This window comes from Monodelphis domestica, chromosome 7, assembly GCF_027887165.1.
Source record: "Monodelphis domestica isolate mMonDom1 chromosome 7, mMonDom1.pri, whole genome shotgun sequence".
In the NCBI taxonomy this organism is placed as follows: domain Eukaryota; kingdom Metazoa; phylum Chordata; class Mammalia; order Didelphimorphia; family Didelphidae; genus Monodelphis; species Monodelphis domestica.
This window is the reverse complement of record NC_077233.1, coordinates 25,639,619-25,660,390: the sequence shown is the minus strand read 5'-3', so window position 1 is coordinate 25,660,390 and position 20,772 is coordinate 25,639,619. Positions and strand designations below refer to the sequence as shown.

Genomic DNA, 20,772 nt, shown 5'->3' with positions numbered 1-20,772 from the left:
AGTACGTATGTAGTACTGTTTGAAACTTTGGGGATGTGGGAGCATGAGCAGGGCATTGCTTGCACATTTGTGATACTAGAACAATTATTTTTTTTCCTTTCAGTTTGTGACTGGTCCTCCAGTGATGGAAAGATCCTAGAGGCCAGGGCTTAGAGTGAATTGATCCTTGGATGTTTGGTGAATGGTTTTGCTCCAGTAAGCAAGGCAATAATAACACAGCCCAATAGCATTGCCATTTGTATTTATTTTGCTAGTTTAAAGTGTAAGTAGAATTTTTTTTATTTTGGAGAATAAACTCTTAAAGTTAGTTTTGGATTACTAGTGTGAAAGATTTCATTCTTTTTCTCCACATGAGGAAAGAGCTCTACCAAATACAAATTGTTTTCAGAAAGAGTGGTAAATTTGGAGTCAGAGGATGGGGTTAGACTGTGGTCTCTGATGCTATTTTGTGACCTTGGGCAAGCCATTGATATCTCTTAGGTTTCCTCATATGTTAAATGAAGGTTGTGGACTGATATCCTCTTGGGCATCTTCCAGATCTAAGTGGATGATAGTATGAATAATGATCACACCTGCCTCTTAAATACTTGTATCAAAGAATTTGCAATGGAAACCTGTTAAGAGATGGAATTAAAGTCCCAAGTTCTATCTCCAGTCTTCTAAGTAATTTAGAGCTATAGGACATTCTGATCTAAATGGGGTTGAGAAAAAGCACTATAAAAGGGCTCCCAATAGGTTACGGTTCTAAGGGAATTGAGTAAGATCTTTATATGAGACCCATTCCCCTCCTCATTCCATAATTGTTTATTTAATATTCTCTACAAGGCACCTTGCTGGATTTTAGTGCAAAGGCTGAAATGAACCAGCCCCCACCTTTTAAAGCTTGTATTCTAAATGGCTGGAAGGGAATGGAACACAGAAAAGGAAATACAAAACGTATGCAGAATAATATAAGGTGGTTTCTAGGGGGCAGCACCAACAATGGAGGGTTCACATCAGGCTTTCTGTATGAGGTGAGATGAGCTGAGCTTCAAAGAAAACTGTTGCTTCTAAGAAGTGAGGATGAGGAGAGAAGATTCTGGGCATGGTGGCTAGTCTACTGAAAGGCAGGAGGTTGGAGATGTTCAAACAGCAAGTGGGCCAACTGAGTTGGAATGCAGTGTATGCAGGATGTGCCATAAATGTGGTTAGGGAGAGGATGGAGAAATGCTCAAGGCAGAATCTATTTTGAAATGGCAGGGAGAGGCAACATACTGTAGTGAATAGAGGACAGGATTGGCCATTGAGTCAGGAAGACCTGAGTCCAAATTCTGTCTCAGCACATATTGGCTGTATAATCACAAGAAAGTCAATTAACCTTTTAGTTACCTAGGAAACTCTCTAAAATGGTAAGTTACAGAATCTTGTCTACATCCATGACAAATATATATACAAAATAATTTATTGATCCTTAGCAGCTAAGGGGATCTGCAAAGGCCTATCATGCATAGGAGGGAGAACCTTAGGGTATCCAGGATCATTAGATAATAGTTTATAGAGCCAAAAGGGACCTCAGAGATCAAGTTTGACCTCTTCCTTTTATAGATGAGATTCAAGCACAACAAAATTAAATGACTTGCCTGAGGACCAAATAGGTACTAAGTATCTAAGATAGAATTAGTCTATAAATCCTTGAGTTTACCTGATTCTAGTCCAAAGCCCTATCCATGACTCCCTTTTGGGAAGCAGAGGTGAAGAGGGACAGCATTCTAGGTTGGAGAGTCAGCTTATGCAAAGGTAAGTAGATGGGAGATATTTGTGGTATAAGAAAATAGCAGTTTGTAGAGTATTTGGGGGGGGCAGGCAGGAAGACCAATCATATAGGAAGATGTTGATGCCAAGGTGTGATAGATTTCAGTACTACCCATAGGTGTTTGTATCTGATCCTAGATGGAAAAGGAAACTTCAGGAAGTGGGATGATGAACATAGATCTGTGCATTAGGAATATCAGTTTTTTTATACTATCAGTGTTACTATTGTTCAATCATTTCACTTGTGCCCAACTCTTGATGACCAAATTTAAGGTTTTCTTGGGGAAAATACTAGAACATATAGAGAATACTCCTCCAGTTCATTTTACAAATGAGGAAACTGAGGCAAACACAGTTAAATGACTTGTCCAAGGCCACACAGGTAGTATGTATCTGGAGCCAGATTTGAACTCAGGGATATGAGTCGTCTTGACTTTAGGCCTGGCACTCTATCCATTGAACCACCTAGCTCCTGATTATACCTGTAATAAACTCAATAGCAGCAGCAAGTACATGGAAAACACACATTTTTCAGTTTATATTTCCTCATGGTTCTCTTGGAAACCCTTTGGAACTGCTTGGATGACTGAAGAATCTCATCTCCGAGAAATTCACAGTGTTGGAGTTCTGCATGTCTTTGGGCCAGGAGCTTCCTGGATTTTTCTGTCATGGTTTCTATGAGGTCATCCACCTAAGTGGACAGATACAAAGAAACAGGATGGCACACATGAAGGGGAGGTTGCTTCTGAAGAAACATGAGCCAAGAAGTTTGGAAAATCAAATCCCTGAGCATCAGTCTAACTTGAGTCCTGGGCCTCATTTGAGTGAGACCTTGACCAAAGAGAATTTTCTTCCCTGTGGCAAAAAAAATCTCTCTTTTTTCCTTTCAAACAAACAAGCAAACATCCCCTTGTGCCTGCATTCATTATAATTAAGTGGCCTTGACCCTAAAATCTATTGTATTGGGCCTTGTTTTAGCTGCTAGGCCATTCAGGTTGTAAACCTTAAAATTTCTTAGACTTATGAATGTTGGAAATTTCCCCATTGGGAAATTTCATACTTGAAAAAATTTCCTACTGATAGTAAGAACTCTATTGGAATATGAAACTCCTTGGCATGGGAGGATCCTTCTCCTCCCTACTTAAGACTACTTTAGGACAGAAACCTTTTGCTAAACAATGGAAAGGGCTTTGACCTATGCTTAAGCATAGAACAGGAAGTTCTTTGAGTTATGATTGATTTTAGAATTGATACAATAGAGATACTTGGAATGACAGAATCAGGTCTTGGAAACTACAATCTCCACCCTACTCAGAGTAAGAGGATTTAGGAAGGGCTGGAGCAAAGATCAAGATTTAATTATTTGAGAATATGACCTTCAACAGACATGTGCAAAGGGGGCAGACCTCTGGGCGGTCCTGGGTTAAGCTAGAGCCACCATTGGCACAGGGGAGACATCGACAGTGATTGGTAGATGTGAGAACTGAGGGGAGGGAACTTAGATTGTTTGCTTAAAGATAGCGGGATCTGAGGACTAGAGAAGAGGATGCTCTGAAGGAGGTCTGAGAGGAGAGAGGTCCTGGAGGGAGAGCTCCTGGAGAGGTCTTGAAGGAGGCTGTGGAAGGAGAACTCAGGAGGAGGATTCTCTGGAAACATTTCTTGAAAGGAGGCTCTCTTGAAGGTGGAGCCTGAGGTTGGCATGAGAAGCCTTACCTAGAGAGATCTTGGGTGAGTAATAAAACAAACTGACTGATTTATCTCTTAGGACTGAGGTCTAGGCCTTATTGGCTTGAGGCCCTTCATTCTTATTCCTTTCTTACTTTCTCTCTTTTTCTATTGATTAATCAGTGTATTATAAATTAAATTTCTCTATAAAACCCAGTTGGCTTGGGCATATTCATAAATTGGGAATATATTCCCTGACGACCATCTTATATTTATATAAAACCAAGACACAGTAGAAAACATATTTCAGCGGTCATAATTGTTATATATATTTCCCTTGCTCCCAAACATTTTAATTATCACAGTTTATGGCTCCCACTCTCTTATCTACAACTATTTAATGCTCAAAACTATTTTAAATCTAACAAGGTGACCCTTATATCTAGGATTCGTTAATTCTTATAATCAATCCAATTCCATATCCACATTTCCATTTCAAAATGCTTTCATAAGAACTTTAGAAGAAGTTTAGATGTTTCTAATAATCAAAGCAGGACTTTTCCTTCTTTTTTTAAACCCTCACCTTCCATCTTAAAATCAATATAATTGTATCAGTTCGAAGGCAGAAGAACATTAAAGTCGAGGCTATTGGAATTAAGTGATTTGCCCAGGGTCACACAGCTGGGAAGTGTCTGAGGTCATATTTGAACCTGGGACCTCCCGTCGCTAGGCCTGGCTCTCTATCCACTGAGCGACCCAACTTCTTTAAGGCATAAAATTTTTTTTTAAACCCTTACTTTCCGACTTGGAGTCAATACTGTGTATTGGCTCCAAGACAGAAGAGTGGTAAAGGCTGGGCAATGGGGGTTAAGTGACTTGCCCAGGGTCACAAAGCTGGGAAGTGTCTGAGGTCAAATTTGAGCTTAGGACCTTCCATCTCCAGGCCTGGCTCTCTGTCCACTGAGCTACCCAACTGCTTTAAGGCACAGACTTTTAATACCAGTATCCTACTGGTGCTATTGTAAGACTACAAACTATAGTCTCTAAACTTGAAAAGGAATATTCACATTCAGAGGACCATGAAGAAACATGTGGCAGGTACAAGTAGGCTGTAATTCTTTGAAATAATAATAATAACAGATAATAATTATAATAACTAGCATTTGCATAATGATTTCTGATTTGCCACATACTCTACATATATCCATTTGATTCTCATAATATCCTAAGAGGTAGGTGCTATTGTAATCTCCATTTTACAGATGACAAAACAGGATGATAGCAGTTCAGTGACTTGCTCAGGGTCACACAGCTAGTAAGTATTTAAGATATGATTTGAACTCAGATCTTCCATACCCCAAGTCTCCTGTTCAATCTTCAAAGAAATGTGTGAATAGAAGGGAAAATGGACTGGGCACATGTCAGTTGCAAAGGGTACTGGATGGAAAGCCATGGGTGACTTTTTCAATCTGAGTTTTTGAAAGGATCTACATCATACCAAGATTAATATGATAAGACTGCAGACCCATTTGCATGTTTGGATATTAGAAGCTCAGCATTTACCAACTAACAATAACACACAACTAAATATGCTTAGTGATGATTTAAGTTTAAATTAATCAATTTCAGTGTATAACCTATCATAATACCCTCCCCCCCCCCCCCCCAACCAGAGACTCTAAGTCTCTATAAGGACTCTTAGGCCATTCTTCCCTATCATTTCTGCTCCTTCAATAACCACCTCCTACATGAAGCCTTTCCTGATTCACTTCACCCCAACTCCTCCCCCAGCCCCAAGCTTCTCAAGCCCTCCCCTCCTTTCCAGTGACTTTGCTGGAGGGCAGTGGTGTAGTGATTAGTACTGTGGTCTTAGAATTATAAAGACTTGGGTTCTAATCCTTCTGACCCTTGCTAAGTGAGCAACCTTGGGAGCTCTTATGTCCTTTCCAATGGAAAAACCTATGATTCTTTTTTGTATATCCCCATATTTGTACATATATCTTCCTGATAAAATGGTAGCTTATTGAGAGTAGGGATTATTTCACTTTTGCTTTTGAATTCTTAGTGCCTAGCAGAGCATCTGGTGTGTGAGCCACTTCATAAATGCTTGTTGTTTTTTGCTTTCTTAATTCCCATCTCCTTGCCCTGTGCCCCCCCACATACACACCTTATTTGATGGTAGGAAGTATATAATGGATCCATCTGGTTCTATTTCTCCACTTTTCTTTTATTTTCTTTTTTTTAAACCCTCACCTTCCATCTTGGAATCAATATTCTGTACTGACTCCAAGGCAGAAGAATGGTAAGGGCTAGGCAATGGGGGTCAAGTGACTTTCCCAGGGTCACACAGCTAGGAAGTGGCTGAGGCCAGATTTGAACCTAGGACCTCCTGTCTCTAGGCCTGGTTCTCAATCCACTGAGCTACCCAGCTGCCCCCTATTTCTCCACTTTTCTGCCAACACACACACTGAATTATTTTCCAAATGTCTTTCTCGGGGTTTTCTTTGTGTTCCTCACACTTGCCCATCTTAATTGCATTCTAATTAATGTTAATATACAAACATTTCTTTAAACATTCCCCTTTTGTTGGATATCCATCATAACCATCCTCTTCCATCACCTATACTAGAAAAGCAAAGCAAAAAGCGTAGTCTGCTACCTGCATTTGAAGTTTTCCTACTGTCAAATCCGAGGCACAAAGGATGTTTTCCATGTTAGCTTTCTTTTTTCTAAGCACTGGGAAATGCCGTCTCTTTTTTGATAAATATGAGACCTGGTAAAAGAATTGAAAAAACAAACTGATAAGGCAGAGAGAGCTACTAGGAGCCCTCCGTTAATGTTTAAGTAAGGATTTCCCAAAGAACAATAACTTACAAAATGCATTTGCTTATAAATTATGAACATCTGCCAGGTAAAAACATTTGGCAGCCATACATAGTCATATCATTCTCCACGCCCTATGGTTGTGCTTTGTGAAAAGAGCTTCCTTTGAAGAGATCTGTAGGATACAGAGAAACGAGAGGGCTTGGCTCTGAAAGAATCTACAGCATCGAGCGAGAGAAAGCAGGTCAAACATAAGGAGAAGAGGGAAAATTGCCTCTGGAACCACTGAGCGCAGTAAGCGATCTCAGCTTCCATGGACCAGTGCCTCCTAAAGCTCATTATTACTGGATCAAGCCATTAATTTAGTTGCACCGTTCACACTTTCCTTTATTCTGATGGCTGAAGAGTCTGGGAACACATGAAAAGAAAGCCCTGGGCTTTTTCTCCCCATGCATCGTACTTCCTTCCCCTCACCCTGGTTTGCTAGTTAAAGTACTTGCCCTAGAGATTGCCATGGGAAATCATTCCAAGGTCATGGCTCCTGGCTAATGAGCTCTGGTTTAATTTTCTCTTCACTGTGCCTTCCTTATTCACTGAATAATCAGATCCCCCATCTTTGTGTAAGTCCTGTACAAAGTTGATGCAGTAGCTGTCCATTCCCTACACCACCTCAATTGGTTTGGCTAAACGTGTTTACGAATGGGGTCTGAGAAAATGTGGCAGAGAAAGCAAAATTCCAGACCTAATCATGAGAGCCCTCTGATCATGGAGACCTATTTGAAGACTTAATTTCTTCCCGGACAGTCTACACGCTGTAGGGCAAAGGAGAAAATTGAAGTGATTACCACATCTGGATAATTCAAGACAAATCTCACTAACCTAAAATCTCCAGATGAGTGAGACATAATTGATTTGGGCTGTGGAATTATTCCAGAAAATTGGCCCAGTTCTCCACTCCAATTCACATAGACTTACAGACGCATAGAGTTCCACAGTAGGACATCTTCCATATGCAAATAGAGGAAGAGACTGTGATTTCCTCACCATGGGGAGTCTCAGCATTGAAACTCCTTCTACTAGCACACAACAACCTTTCTTTGACAATAAATAAGTACTAGGGGGTTGCTGAGGTACCTAGAGGTTTTGTGACTTGTCCAGGGTCACACAGCATGTAAGCTAGTTTCTTCTCCTCCTCAAGATGCCTCCATCCTGGAACATGTTCTCTTGATTGAATCCCTAGCTGGGACCACCATTTCATGAGCTCTCCCGGTATCTTTCAGTTTCCCTGACCTTCTCCCTTCTGAGCTCTTCTTTATATCTTGTTTTCTCTTTTTAGAATGCAAGATCCTGGAGAGTGGAGACTGTTTTGTTTGCTTGCTTGTATTTCTATCCCTAGTGCTCAGCACAGTGCCTGGAACATAGTAAGCATCTTAAATGCTCACTCATTTACTCACTCACTCTATCCATCCATTCACCTTTCTCTCTCTCTCTCTCTCTCTCTGTCTCTGTCTCTCTCTCTCTCTCTCTCTCTCTCTCTCTCTCTGTCTCTCTCTCTCTCTCTCTGTCTCTCTCTCTGTCTCTCTCTCTCCTTCTTTCTGTCTCTTTCTCTGTCTCTGTCTCTCTCTCTCTCTTTCTCTGTCTCTCTCTCTGTCTCTGTCTCTCTCTGTCTCTCTCACTCTTCTGTTTATCTATCTGGCTATGAATTCAGCTCCTACTCTCTATCTGTCTACCTGCCTACCTATCTTCCAAAAGATTTGAACCCAGGGCTGCATTATTCCAATCTCAGTATTCTATTCTCTATCCTGTGCTGCCTCTGTAAAACTACAGAATCAAAACATCTTGGATTTGGAAGGGACCTTAAAGGATAGCTTTATCCTATCCCACCTATCCTTTACCATATCCACTTTCAAACATTTATGACATGCAGTATCTGAACCATCACAGATTAACATGACCAATTCTGTTTCTTCAATGTTAGTTTCTCATGAAAGTTAGATCGACTCTATAAGTCTATGCCAATGAGTAAGTTTCAACTTGAGTTTGAAGTTGGAGGTGGAGAGTGGCTAGACAAGTCCTCTGAAAGACAACCAGGACATAGGGTTATTGAACTCAAAGTGAATCAACAGTTTGTCATGGAGAAAAAAAAAAGTCAAATTGCTGTCTTGGGCTTTATGTGACATTTGAGATAGAATAGTCTTTTGGCATTAAAGAAACTCCTGAAATGGCATGTTAGGTTGTTTCAGATCCAAAAGGCCTTTGGAAGCAATTTTATTCTAAGGTCACATTGATTAATTTCTGGCTTTTATTGAAGAAGGTCTTGGGAGAAGGATGGGAAGAAGAGTGGAGAACTTAAGCTGAATAAGAAGAAAAAGGAACTTGTATAAGTGATTTGGAACACAGATTGAATTTGAAGAGAAAGCATTTGGGAGAAATTAAAAGAAGAACCATCTCAGGCTTACATGTTGGACTAAATTTTATTTCTGAGGTGAAAGAAGAGAATTAGAGAAAAATCAGAAGTATGTAAAAGCCCTTAGAAAGGGTGCAGCTAAGTGGCTCAGTAGATTGAGAACCAGACCTAAAGATGGAGGAGCCTTGGCAAGTCACTCAACTTTCATTGTCTAGTCCTTACTGCTTTTCTACCTTGGAAACAATATAAAGTATTGATTCTAAGACATAAGGTAAGGATTTTTTAGAAGTACTTTGGAAAATGAAGACTCAAGGATGGAAGAATGGAAAGTAAGTTGGCAAGACAAGGAAAGGCAAATAAGAAAAAGTAAGTGGAATAAGTAGAGGTGTAAAACAAGTTGGTAGATTAATTGATGGATGGGGCAAATTAGTGAAATAGACCAGAGAAGGGCAGAAGACTAAGGGAGAGATGAGAATAGCTGAGGTACCAAGACTGAGGAAAGTAAATTAAGTGATGCTGTCAACTTATTAGAAAGTGGGGGAAGCTGGGTGGCTCAGTGGATTGAGAACTAGGTCTAGAGACGGAAGGTCCTAGGTTAAAAAACTCAGACACTTCCCAGCTGTTTGACCCTGGGCAAGTCACTTAACCCCTATTGCCTAGCCCTTACCACTCTTCTGCCTTAGAACCAATATTGATTCTAAGATGGAAGGTAAGGGTTTAAAAAAACTTATTAGAAAGTGTTAAATGAATGTTAAAGTTTAACTAATTGCTTATGATTGAGGAATAAATATAAAATATTATATAGAATATTAAATTAATAAGTTTTTTAAAGCAAGACTGAAAAATCTTAACCAGCATAAAGAAGAGGAATAAATTGTACAGTGATTTGCATCTAGTATGTAATGTAATTTCTGCAGCAGAAAAGTGGCTGTCATCCAGGTTCCAAATGTAGGTTGATCTCTCAAGTGGAGACAAAATAGAGATTGAATGTTTCTCCAAACTCTGGAATATCAGGGCGAATGAAGTGTTCTTAAAGGAAACAAAAGTGAGGCTTCAACTGGAAAAAAGGAAGGGAAGAGGCAATTTGAAATGCAAGAGGACTGACTATCCCCTTATCAGAAGGTTGATGTGGAAGAGTGCTTCACAAATAAGAGGAGGAAGGAAAGGGCAGTGGTACTTGCAATGAGAATTTAAAGACAGAATGAAGACTCTTCTTCAAGAGAAGGGAGCTGGATACTCTAAGAAAGAAAAAGCTACTTGTCCTCCCAAGAAATATCTAGTAGAACTTCAGAAACTGTATCATGTGAGATATCATCTAGTCAATGTTACAAGAAGAAAAGAAGAGTAAGAGAGTTTGGTGAGTCTTTGTTCTGGCAACTATTGGTTGATCTGATAACAATAGTAGAGATGTCATCTCCCTAGTGCATGTAACTGAAGCATCACAGAACATCTTGAGTCTTATAAAAACAGAGGTAGGTGGTAATATTATCCCAGTTTTATAGTTAAGGAAACTGAGGCAGAGAGAAGTGATTTATTCACATAGCTAGTAATTAAATGTCTGAGACCAAATTCAAAATTGGGTCTGATTCCAGGCCCAATGCTCTATCCATTGTGCCACCTATCTGTCTCTAATTGAAAAAAAAAACTAGATATATTTAGCCTGGAGAAGAGAATATTCATTAGGGATATGATAGAAGAGAACACACTCAATGAGGACATGAGTACTAACCAAATATTTGAAGGGCTGTAATGTGTGAATGAATTAAATTTATTGTTTTGTTTATTAAATTTGTTTTGTTCTTAAATGGCAGAACCAGGAATAATGGGTACAACTCCTAAAAAAGCAAATTTAGACCTGATTTCAGGAAAAAAAATTTCCAACCATTAGAGTTTCCTAAAGTTCTAATGATCTGCTACTAAGGATAAGGAGTTTTTCTTCCTTCAAAGTCAAAGGAGGATCTGGATAACTATGTATCATAAAGACTATAATAAGGATTCTTTTCATGAATGAGTTGGACCAGATAACTACTGAGGGCTTTTCCAACTCTTAAATTCTATGATTCAGGTGTATATAATACTTTCAAATTCTTTGGGAGAAGGTTGAAAGAAACAGAAAAAAGATTAATATGTTTTAGGAAAAAAGGGTCAAGGAGAAAGAAATAGAGAAGATAATTGGCAAGGCAAGGTAAGTAAGAAAGGTGGGGGGAAATGGAGTTTAAAACAGTTTGATACAATTAGATTGGTGGTTGTTAAAGTGGATAGAAAGTTAGAGAGAAGGGAGGTGGGGAATCTTTGTGGAATTATCTTTGAAAGTGACATCAAATTATTGAGGTGATAATTAGCTGTAGAGGTTATGAAAAGAATTTGAGATGGAGTGTAAACAACCACAAGTAGTCTAAAAAATGAGGTCCAAAATCACAATCCATGTAGAGCGTAGGGGGATTTTGTAGTGACTTTCATCAAAGGAGCAGTGTTTATATTTCTGATACAGTTAAGTATCTGTTATTTGCCTACTAATTGTAGACTAATTTCCCTTCTGAAAGAAGTAAAGGTACTCCACACAGGTTGAGAGGGGCCTAAAGGAAATGGAAGTGGGGATTAAATGAGCAAAAAGGGATTCTGGGACAATTGAGAATTTTGACTATTGTCAATTTCCTTTTTTTTTTTAAGGGAGTAGAAGAATGATACATAAAGCAGAAAGGTTATACTTTGAGCTTAAAACAAAATTGAGATTCTTCTTGAAGAGGAGGGAACTGAATGCTTTGACAAGGCAAAAATTGATTGTTCTCCAAGAAATGATAAAGTTGAGTCACAGAGTGTGCTAAATGAGAGGCCATCTAGGAAGGGTCAAAGAAGTGAATGAAGTGAAGAATAATGGTTATTGGTGACTTTCACAAACAGAGGCATTGTCATCCTCATAACAGCAATGGAAATTTCTGCGGTCTGTTGCGGGGTATTTATCCAAAACATAACAAAGAACCTAGCAACACTTATCAAAATGGATGACTACCATTCATTTCTAGTGATTCATGTTGGCAGAAATGATGGTTATAGGAAACATTAAAAATATTGCCAAATAGTATAAAGTCTCAGGCAAGACACTGGAGATTCTAGAGGGACAGATTTTTCCTCCCCTTACTGTTGCCCATTAAAGGTAAAGAATGCACAGGAGAAATATTCATTTGGTAACTGAACAACTGGCTAAGAAGCTGGTTCTTTAGAATGAGTATTTGGGCTTTTGGACCATGATGAAAACACACACATCATAGATTCCTGGTCAAGGACAGAATTCACATTATAGACGCTGTTAAGAAAATATCTTCTGGCTCTCTGAAAAATCAAATCAAAAGGTTTTAAATGAAAATGGATGAGTGAGGAAGAAAACTCCCTATGTGTATCCTACCATAGCTACAGTGAAAGAATTGAAATTGAGTCACTCATAAATTCACAGGAAAAATAAAATCTAAGAAAGGAGCCAGGACTAAAACCCACGACCTTGTGTCTATACACAGATTCTCAAAGTGTGGATAATACCAATCTGGAATGAAGCCATGATAGAATGGTGATGAGAGATTCCATTATTCAGACATCTTCCAGAGCTCTCTGACAAAGACCAAACAATTCTTGACTTGCTTTAATGATAATGTCATTCTTCAAAATGGTGGAGGAATCAACAAGGGGATATTATATTCTGGACCTGATTTTCACTAGCAGAACAGAACTTTTTGTTAGGGTAGAAATGATGGCAGGGAAGCTTAAAAGCAAGGGACCACTCCCTTCAAGAATTTAACCTGGAAAAAAGAAGACTCCAGAGAGCAGACAAGGTATTCAACTTATTTTCTTTGGTTCCAGAGAACAGATTCAGGAGAAATGGTCAGGAAGTTCAAAGAGTCAAACATAGGCTTGATTTCCTGACAAACTTCCCAGTAATTAGAGCTGCTGCCAAGGGAAATGAGCTGTGGGTTCTCCCCATTAGAGTTATTCAAACAGAGACTATCTGACCACTTTTCTCGTGTGCTGTGAGTGGGGATTCCTTTTGGGGTATGAGCTCGTCTGTCTAGATGGCATTCATGGTTCCTTTCAACTCTAATTTCTGTGATTGTGGAATCAGTTTTACCTTTTGAAGTCCAGAAGGTAGAGAGGTCACAGAGAAACGTCTTGTTGTCCTTCTGGCTCGAATGAGGGTATTTCCCCCAGTGATCTCTTCAGTTTCTGCTTCTACAACATCCAGTTGAATAGTTGCTTTAAGAAAGGGGGGGAAAGTGAATGAGACTTACAAATATGAATGCTTTATTCCTGCCAGACATTTTCTAGTGAAAAGAGTATTGAATTTGAAGTCAGAGGACCAGAATTCAAATTGTGGTTGTTTCTTATTTCCTGTCTGGTCTTAGACAAATCACTTATCTTTTTTGTGTCTCAATTTCTTCCTCTGTAAAATGAAGGCATTAGCTTAGATGATATCTCATGTCTCTTCCTATAATCCTATATGAATCTCTGATTTCATTGATGTAGACCAGGTGTCCCCAAATTATGGCCCACAGGCCACATACGGCCCCCAAGGCCATTTATCTGGCCCCCACTGCACTTCCGGAATGGGCACCTCTTTCATTGGTAGTCAGTGAGAGGAGCACTGTATGTGGCGGCTGCTGCAAAGCACAGCGTCGCTCACTTGTACAGTACTACTTCCAGTGACATAATCCTTTGCATGGTGCCTTAGAATGAGGTGCCATGCAAAGGATTATGTCAGCGGTTCTCAACCTCTCAATTTGTAGCAATGAGAATACATAATGCATATCAGGTATTTACATTCTAAATCACAATTGTAGCAAAATGACAGTTTTGAAGTAGCCACCAAAATAATTTTTTGGTTTGGGGTCACCGCAACATGAGGAACTGTATTGCGAGGTCACGGCATTAGAAAGGTTGAGAACTACTGGATTATGTGGCTGCACAATGGAAGACATCAGCATGGTGAGTGGCGATCTGGGGGAGGGGATTCTGCACTGTGTATACTGCTGCCCAGTTAGGGTTAGGGTTAGGTTTTTATAGTCCAGCCCCCCAACAGTCTGAGGGACAGTGAAGTGGCCCCCTGTGTAAAAAGTTTGGGGACCCCTGATGTAGACAATACCTTCATCAGTGAAGACTGCAACCTCTCCACACATTAGTAAACAGTCTTTGTGAGTTGTAGACAAAAGAATCATTACTGAGCAGCCAAGCTTCAGATGATGAGCCACTCTAAATTTAGCAAGCCTAGCCCTTCCATGAGAAGTCAAGATATTCTAGTTCATTACCAGGCCTATGCTCAAAAGCTTTTCTGACTTCAAAAAAAAACCCACGGCCACTTTTTCACCCTAGAGAGGTGTTAGAATATGACTTGAGAGAGAAGATGAAGAAGGCTTATTGTTGGAGAAAACCACTTCAGAAGTCATTAGTGATGACCCTTTGGTGGAGGTAGATATTTCTGAACCAGCCTTTTCTTCTCTCTTTTGCCCCTATTTTTTTTTGTCACCCAAATCTCTGTGGAAACCAACTCATAATGGAGTAGGATCACCTCTTCTCCATGCCACTGTAAACCACTGTAAAGCCTGATCTTTGACCCTGTAACTGAAGATGAAGTAGAGGTGATAGTTCATCTTATGGGACGGGGTGAGGTGGGCAAGAATATGTCATGAGTGTTTATGGTTGAGAGAGAGAGATTCTAGGCAGTAAATTGTTATTGATGCAAAAATGCTTTCAATATTACACTCTGACTAAGAAGAAGAAATTAGAGCTAGTCTGTGGATTTGGAAGTCAGAGGAGAAATCAGCTCTCCCTTTGTTCCTGACTCCTCACCTATCCCCGTTCACTATGTCTAAGTAAGTCAGATTAATAGCATGTTTCCCTTGTTGCTTTTGCAATAGAAATGTACAGGTCAGTCCATGCCAGGTTATTACAAGATGCTTGGATGCCTGTGTTAGTGCTTTTTTTTTTTTCCAGTATAGTGAGTTTATCTGAAAGAATAATCAGTCAACTGAAAAACACCAGATTTATTTATGAAACACAAACACACATACATAGATATAGAGAGGAAGGTAGAGAAACAGACAGACAGACAGTTTTTAGATTATTTGTCATGTACACTCTGCATATACTAACAGTATAAAAGATTTCTCTTTTCTTCCCTTCCTTTGTGTCCTTCTTTCCCTCCCTCCCTCCTTCCCTCCCTTCCTTCCTTCCTTCCTCCCTCCCTCCCTTCCTCCCTCCCTCCCTCCCTCCCTCCCTCCCTTCCTTCCTTCCTTCCTCCCTCCCTCCCTTCCTCCCTCCCTCCCTTCCTCCCTTCCTTCCTTCCTTCCTTCCTTCCTTCCTTCCTTCCTTCCTTCCTTCCTTCCTTCCTTCCTTCCTTCCTTCCTCCCTCCCTTCCTTCCTTCCTTCCTTCCTTCCTTCCTTCCTTCCTTCCTTCCTTCCTTCCTTCCTTCCTTCCTTCCTTTCTTCCTTGGAAAAAAAAAACAAAACCCAAACTGTTTAAGTCAGATACTTCCTTATAGAAAATGGGGGTTTAGTAAGAGATAGAGACTTGCCCAAGATTGCATTGGTAGTAAATGAGCCCAGCAGGGACCTTAATCCTCTAATTCCAAATCCACCATTCTTTCCCCTTCATTACTTTATCTCACTTCACTCCTCCACCCTGTCCTTTGCACTCTGTACAAATGTCCATTCCCTTAGTTACCATTTTGTGGAAGCTTTCCCATTTGTGGCTTGGCAAATAATTTAGGAGATGGCAGCTCCTTGGAGACTCTTGGAAGGAGACTCTGAGTGTTTGAAAAGAGAGTTTCCTTACGGTTTGAAGGGCTGCTGCTGCAGGACCTTGCTATTTTGACTCTGCAGTGGTCAGGCAGGGTTCTCCTGAAAGCAGTCTTTATTTTCTTCATAAAATTCTTCTTCTTATTTTCTGGACTGTGTTGTGATTCTGGGTCACTCCCACTGGAAGATTCCTCTTTGGGGATCAGTACATTTTGTTTAACTAAGTTGGTTGACACAGCTCGATGCCACCTGAGCAAAGAGAGGAGAATGGTAATTAAGGTCCTTTAAGTAAACAGAATTGGAAAAATCATGAAAACAAGCTTTCAAGGGTTGACCACAGCTACCCAGTGCTCACACAAATGGCTCACTGAATTAACTAGGTAGGGAAAAAAATGCCATTTTTAAATTTTATCGGTCATTTGGACATTTGTAGATAGCCAGGTGATTGATTCAGTTTTTCATTTTTAAAGCAACTGTTTGGTCTTAGATATACCCAGGCATGTGGTCAGTCGAAGTTATGGCAACCATCCAGTTAGGGCCTGTAGGACTCCGAAAAATAGAATGTCAGGACAGCCATTTAGTCAACATTTATATGCTGTTTTAAGGATTTCAAAGTGCTCTATGAAACTGAAATCCTTGAAGGAGCATCTGGGCCAGCACCTTCATGTGTCTGAGGAGGAAACAGGGATCACTGAGGCAAAGTGATTTGCCAAATACCTCCTAGCTACTTAGTGATAATATTTTTTAGAATACGTTTTTATTGGTAGATTTAAAATATGATTCATATTTCTCTATGTATCCTTTTCCATTCCCTCAACTTAGTAGCAGTAGTGTATTATTATTCTAAAATGCAAAGTTCAAATTCTTTTGAAAGTAATTTTAGGTTAAGAAACATGCTACCTCTCCAAATCCAGAAAGTGAAGTGTTTAGAGAAGGCACCATGAAGATGCCTCCATAGACCACACGCTGTACCAGAAGATCCAGGGTGAACTTTGGGATGTGGTGATTTGAACTGTGTAGGGTTGAATGCATTTGTTTTGTATGTATACTCTTATGCCAAAGGGGACTGCCCCCAACTGGCTTTATTGTCAATGTGCCTAGCAATGATTGGTTTTGTTCTCTTTTCCTTTTATCCCCAAATTATTGTAATTTAAAAGTTGGTTATGTTTACAAGATCCATCGGAGAGACCAGTCTTCCATGGATCTCAGGGGGGGAATGTATAACTGAAATTCTGTTACCCTAAAAACTACCTTTCCCAGGAGCCCAATGACTTCCTGTCATTACATACTTCCTATAGACAAGGGATAAATTCAGTGGGTGTTCCTGCTCTGGAGTCTCTTTACTTCCTGTCGCAAGCATGGTAGTGGTAAGCATGGGGATTTTGAACAGGCTGATTAGCCCTGGGCATGTTATTTTTTTTTTATTTTGATACCTTTTTATTCCTTTACTTCTAATGATCACTAATAAATCTATTAAAATATAATATTTTATTATTGCACCTTAATTTTATTTTTATAGCAGCAGCAGTCAGAAATAGGGGAAAAGAGAAGGAATAAGCATTTATTTAGTGCCTACTATGTAGCACCCAGGCATGATGCTAAATGCTTTACAAATCTTAATTTACAAATATTATATAGTAGTGGCAACACATATAACACTTTTAAGTTTGAAAAACACTTTATGTATCTTTATGTATCATTCAATAACATTTAGTAAGTGTTTACCATGAATCAAGCATTAGGAACAGAGACAAAAAAACCCAAGTAGTCCCTGCCCTCCAGGAGCTTACATTCTATCAGTAGGAAACAATGTGAACACATTTGAAACACACAAAGTAATATAATTTATGTCTCATAGTGTCCCTTCTACTTGCCAAAGACTTTGCCATTAAGGACTACTCATTTGAAAAATGATCATTCAAACACAATTCTTTCTATTTCTAATCCCCACAATCAGGCCAGAGGCCTGGAGGCCTTGAGATTAAGGAGGCCCAATAAGAGGACAAAATCATGGTAGAAGAATTGGTGTGGTAGCCTCATCTTACACAGATTCTTCTGATTCAATGAAGAGTAATTGGAATTATTGGCATGGTATACTGGATAGAGCATTTGCTACTTAGAAGCCAGGATGACTCAAGTTCAGATCCTGCTTGCAAGGACTAGCTGGCTACCTGACAGTCTGCAAGTCAAAGTCTCAGTGAAATGGTTGGATTAGTGACCCTAAAAGTCCTGTTCAGATCTAAATTTCTGATATAACTCTCCAATTGCTTTCACAAAATGATGTATTTATATGCATTACCCATTTCAGCTAGGTGAAAATGGGGGGTTAGGTGGCAGTGAAAAGAGAGCCAGACTTGGTCAGGTTCAAATCCTGCCTCAGACACTGACTGCATGACCCTGGACAAGTCATTTAATACCTCCCAGCCCCAGCTTATTTATCTGTAAAATGGGAATAATAATACCTATTATTGTACCTGTTATTGGGAGGGTCAAATAAGAGAATAGATAAAGTACTTGAAGAAAACCTTGAAGCATGATATAAATGCTATTATTATTATTATTATTATTATTATTATATCAACCAGGTCTTTACATTTGAACTCAATTACCATGAGGTTTAGATCTCCATGGGGAAAGTGCAAAGGGCAATTGAGAACAAGGCAGGATAGGGAGACAGCTTTGGTCAGGTGCCTCCTTCTAGCTTTCTGGAGGTCTAATTGACTGTTGCTGCATTGTAAGGATGGCTAAGGAAGTAATAGACTGCATCCTTCACTGGCAACCTCTTTGTTTTTCAGTTAATGACTGAATAAATCCCCTTTCTGAAATGTTTTTCTTGAAGACTCAAGAAAAAGATCAGTGTCATCACTTTCCAAAGGCAATTTGAATGGTACTATTTATTCTTAAATGTGCATTTCCCGTTTTAATATCTCGCCCAGTAGTTAGCTTATTTTACTTGCACTAATATTTGTCCCAAGGAGCACATTGCTATTTCTTAGCAAAGCAATGAAAACTAAAATATTTATGGACAAAACTCCATAAAAGTTAATTGTTGCTTTCTGGTCCTCATGAAAAGATCTTACTTTACATATCTGAAATCTCCCTCCTGAAGGTTGCTAAGAGGGCCAAGGAGCAGCCTGTATGTACAGATTAGGGAACAGCAGGCTCTTTAGAATGACCAGATGAACTTTCCAAGTTCAAATACAGTATGTGGGGAGTACCTTGAAAGGGTTACATTCATTATTTCAGAGAGAGATCCTATTTAGCACTTTAATTGGCCATTGATGATATTCTTTTCTGTCTTTCAAGGCTTTGTACTTAGCAAAGAATGTTAATTACAAGAGAAAAGTTTTTTTTTCCTCCTTTAAACTCTTATCTTCCATCTTAGAATCAATATTGTGTATTGTTTCCAAAGCAGCAGATGGGTTAGGGCAAGGCAATGGAGGGTAAGTGACTTGCTCAGGGCCACACAGCTAGGAAGTAGCCAAGGCCAGATTTGAACCTAGGACCTCTCATCTCTAGTTCTGAGCCACCTAGCTATTCCCCCAACATAATATTTTAAAATGTTGCATAAAAGATACACAGATGCAAGATGGGGGCTACATATTTTAGCAGGCAAACACACACACACACACACACACACACACACACACACACACACACACACACAAAGCTAAAGGTTTCCAAGAAACTGATGAAAAAGCATTTGGTCAGTGTCATATGGAATGTTTTCTTTTCATATTTCTGAATCTTGTGGCTTATACATCATCTCAATGCCAAGGGTTTTTTTTTCATTCCTAATCATAGAATAAATGCCAGAGTTTAGGGAGGAAGTATTGGTTTTTTCTCTATAGGATCTGAGACTATTGCAGATACAAAAAGATTTTAAAGTAGGAAGGGAACTGAGATATCATCTAGCCCAAACTTCTCATATTCAGAAACTGTGGCCTGGAACAGGGAGGGGTCAGAAACAGAATTTGGACTCTCAACTCATAACTCTCAAGTTAAAGCTGTTTCCATTGGACCCCTGCCTTTTTCTTTCTCCTCATCTTTTCCTCTCCACTTCTCTCCCTGTCCCTCTTTCTCCCTCTTCCTATTTTCTCCTTCCCTCTCTCTTTCTCCCTTCCCTTCTTCCTTCCTCCCTTCCTCCCTCTCTTTCTTCTTCTACCCTCTCTCCCCTTATCTCTCCCTTTCTCTCCCCTTATCCTCTCTGTCTCTCTCTTTCTGTCTCCCCTTGTGTCATCCCTGGAAGGCATATGGATGAAATCACAGATTGGATCTGTAGATTGTTGGGGTTGGGCTTTATACTTCTTGAAACATGAATTAGGATAAATGTCTCTTCCTCATTGTTAAAGGTTAACATGGAATACAAAAAGGTTAAGACCCTGCCAACAAGTATGATTCATAATCTATGCCATATAACAAAAGGATCAAGAACAAACTTCATTTGTTAATTTTAAGAGAAAGGAATTCTGGTTACTCACCTTTCAATTCCTTTCCTTTTGAGGGGGCCATGCTTCCTTTTGGTTGGTGGAAAGGTCCTAGGCTGCCGCCCTTTTCCATAGGCAATTTTAAAAGATTCAGAAAAGTATTTTGGGAACTGATACATTCCTGCTGAAATCACTCCATTTAAGGCTCTCTAGCTTTCTGAGACTGGGTATATTTTTATGCTAAGCAGAGGGACTGAGACACAGGCTTCATCTTCTGGTCTGCCCTTTGTCAACAGCCTTTAGGAATTTCATAGACTCTCCTCTGGTTTCCTTGCAAGTGTTACATGCATTATTTCTGGTTAGGAATCGTATTTGGCATTCCCATTGGCCTCTGATGATGCACTTCTCAAAGACATGGCACATTCCTTGGTCCCTTTCTAAACATTTGTGGTAAATTGCTCCACAAAGTGGGTAGAAAAATTATGACCTCTTTGTCACAGTTTTTGAATTATTCCCATTTGGGCCAATATTAACTTTTAGTAATTTTTAAATAATTAGTAAATTTAATATTTTTAGTAATTAGCAAAATTTAGTTTAAATTAGCATTTTCTTATTGTTCTACCAGTGTGGATATTTGAGTTCTCAAAAAAAAAAAAAAGAACTATACATTTTAGTGTAAGGAGGCAGGGAGGCTTTCTTGTTGGCTAAGATATAGCCAAAATATATAGTTCTGCTTCTGATGAAAATATATAGTAAAGATAGGAATGTGACATTGGTGAGTAGAGAACAGTAACCTTATCTTAGATGGAATCTTTGTTCTGTCTCAAATCCATTTGTATGTTAAGCTGGGAGTTTCTAACCCTAAATCAGGTATTGAGG

The 20,772-nt window shown here is 39.4% G+C and overlaps 1 protein-coding gene across 1 annotated transcript; it reads right to left on the bottom strand.

Moving 5' to 3' along the window:
• Window positions 1-234: 234 nt before the first annotated feature.
• On the bottom strand, window positions 235-20,072 carry C7H3orf49 (chromosome 7 C3orf49 homolog). Its single transcript, XM_007500019.2, has 5 exons — window positions 19,948-20,072; window positions 15,393-15,715; window positions 12,804-12,928; window positions 6,116-6,229; window positions 235-2,482 (listed from the first exon to the last, which is right to left on the bottom strand). The coding sequence occupies exons 1-5, from the start codon at window positions 20,070-20,072 to the stop codon at window positions 2,285-2,287; spliced, it is 885 nt and encodes a 294-aa protein (XP_007500081.1). The 3' UTR covers window positions 235-2,284.
• Window positions 20,073-20,772: the final 700 nt, after the last annotated feature.

Coding starts and splice junctions, on each gene's coding strand:
- C7H3orf49 (XM_007500019.2), bottom strand. CDS start 20,072: ATGTATCAGTTCCCAAAATACTTTTCTGAATCTTTTAAAATTGCCTAT. Junction 12,929..15,392: donor GGGAAAGCTTCCACAAAATG/GTAACTAAGGGA, acceptor CCTTTCTTAAAG/CAACTATTCAACTGGATGTT. Junction 6,230..12,803: donor TACCTTCTGGACTTCAAAAG/GTAAAACTGATT, acceptor TTCTTTTACCAG/GTCTCATATTTATCAAAAAA.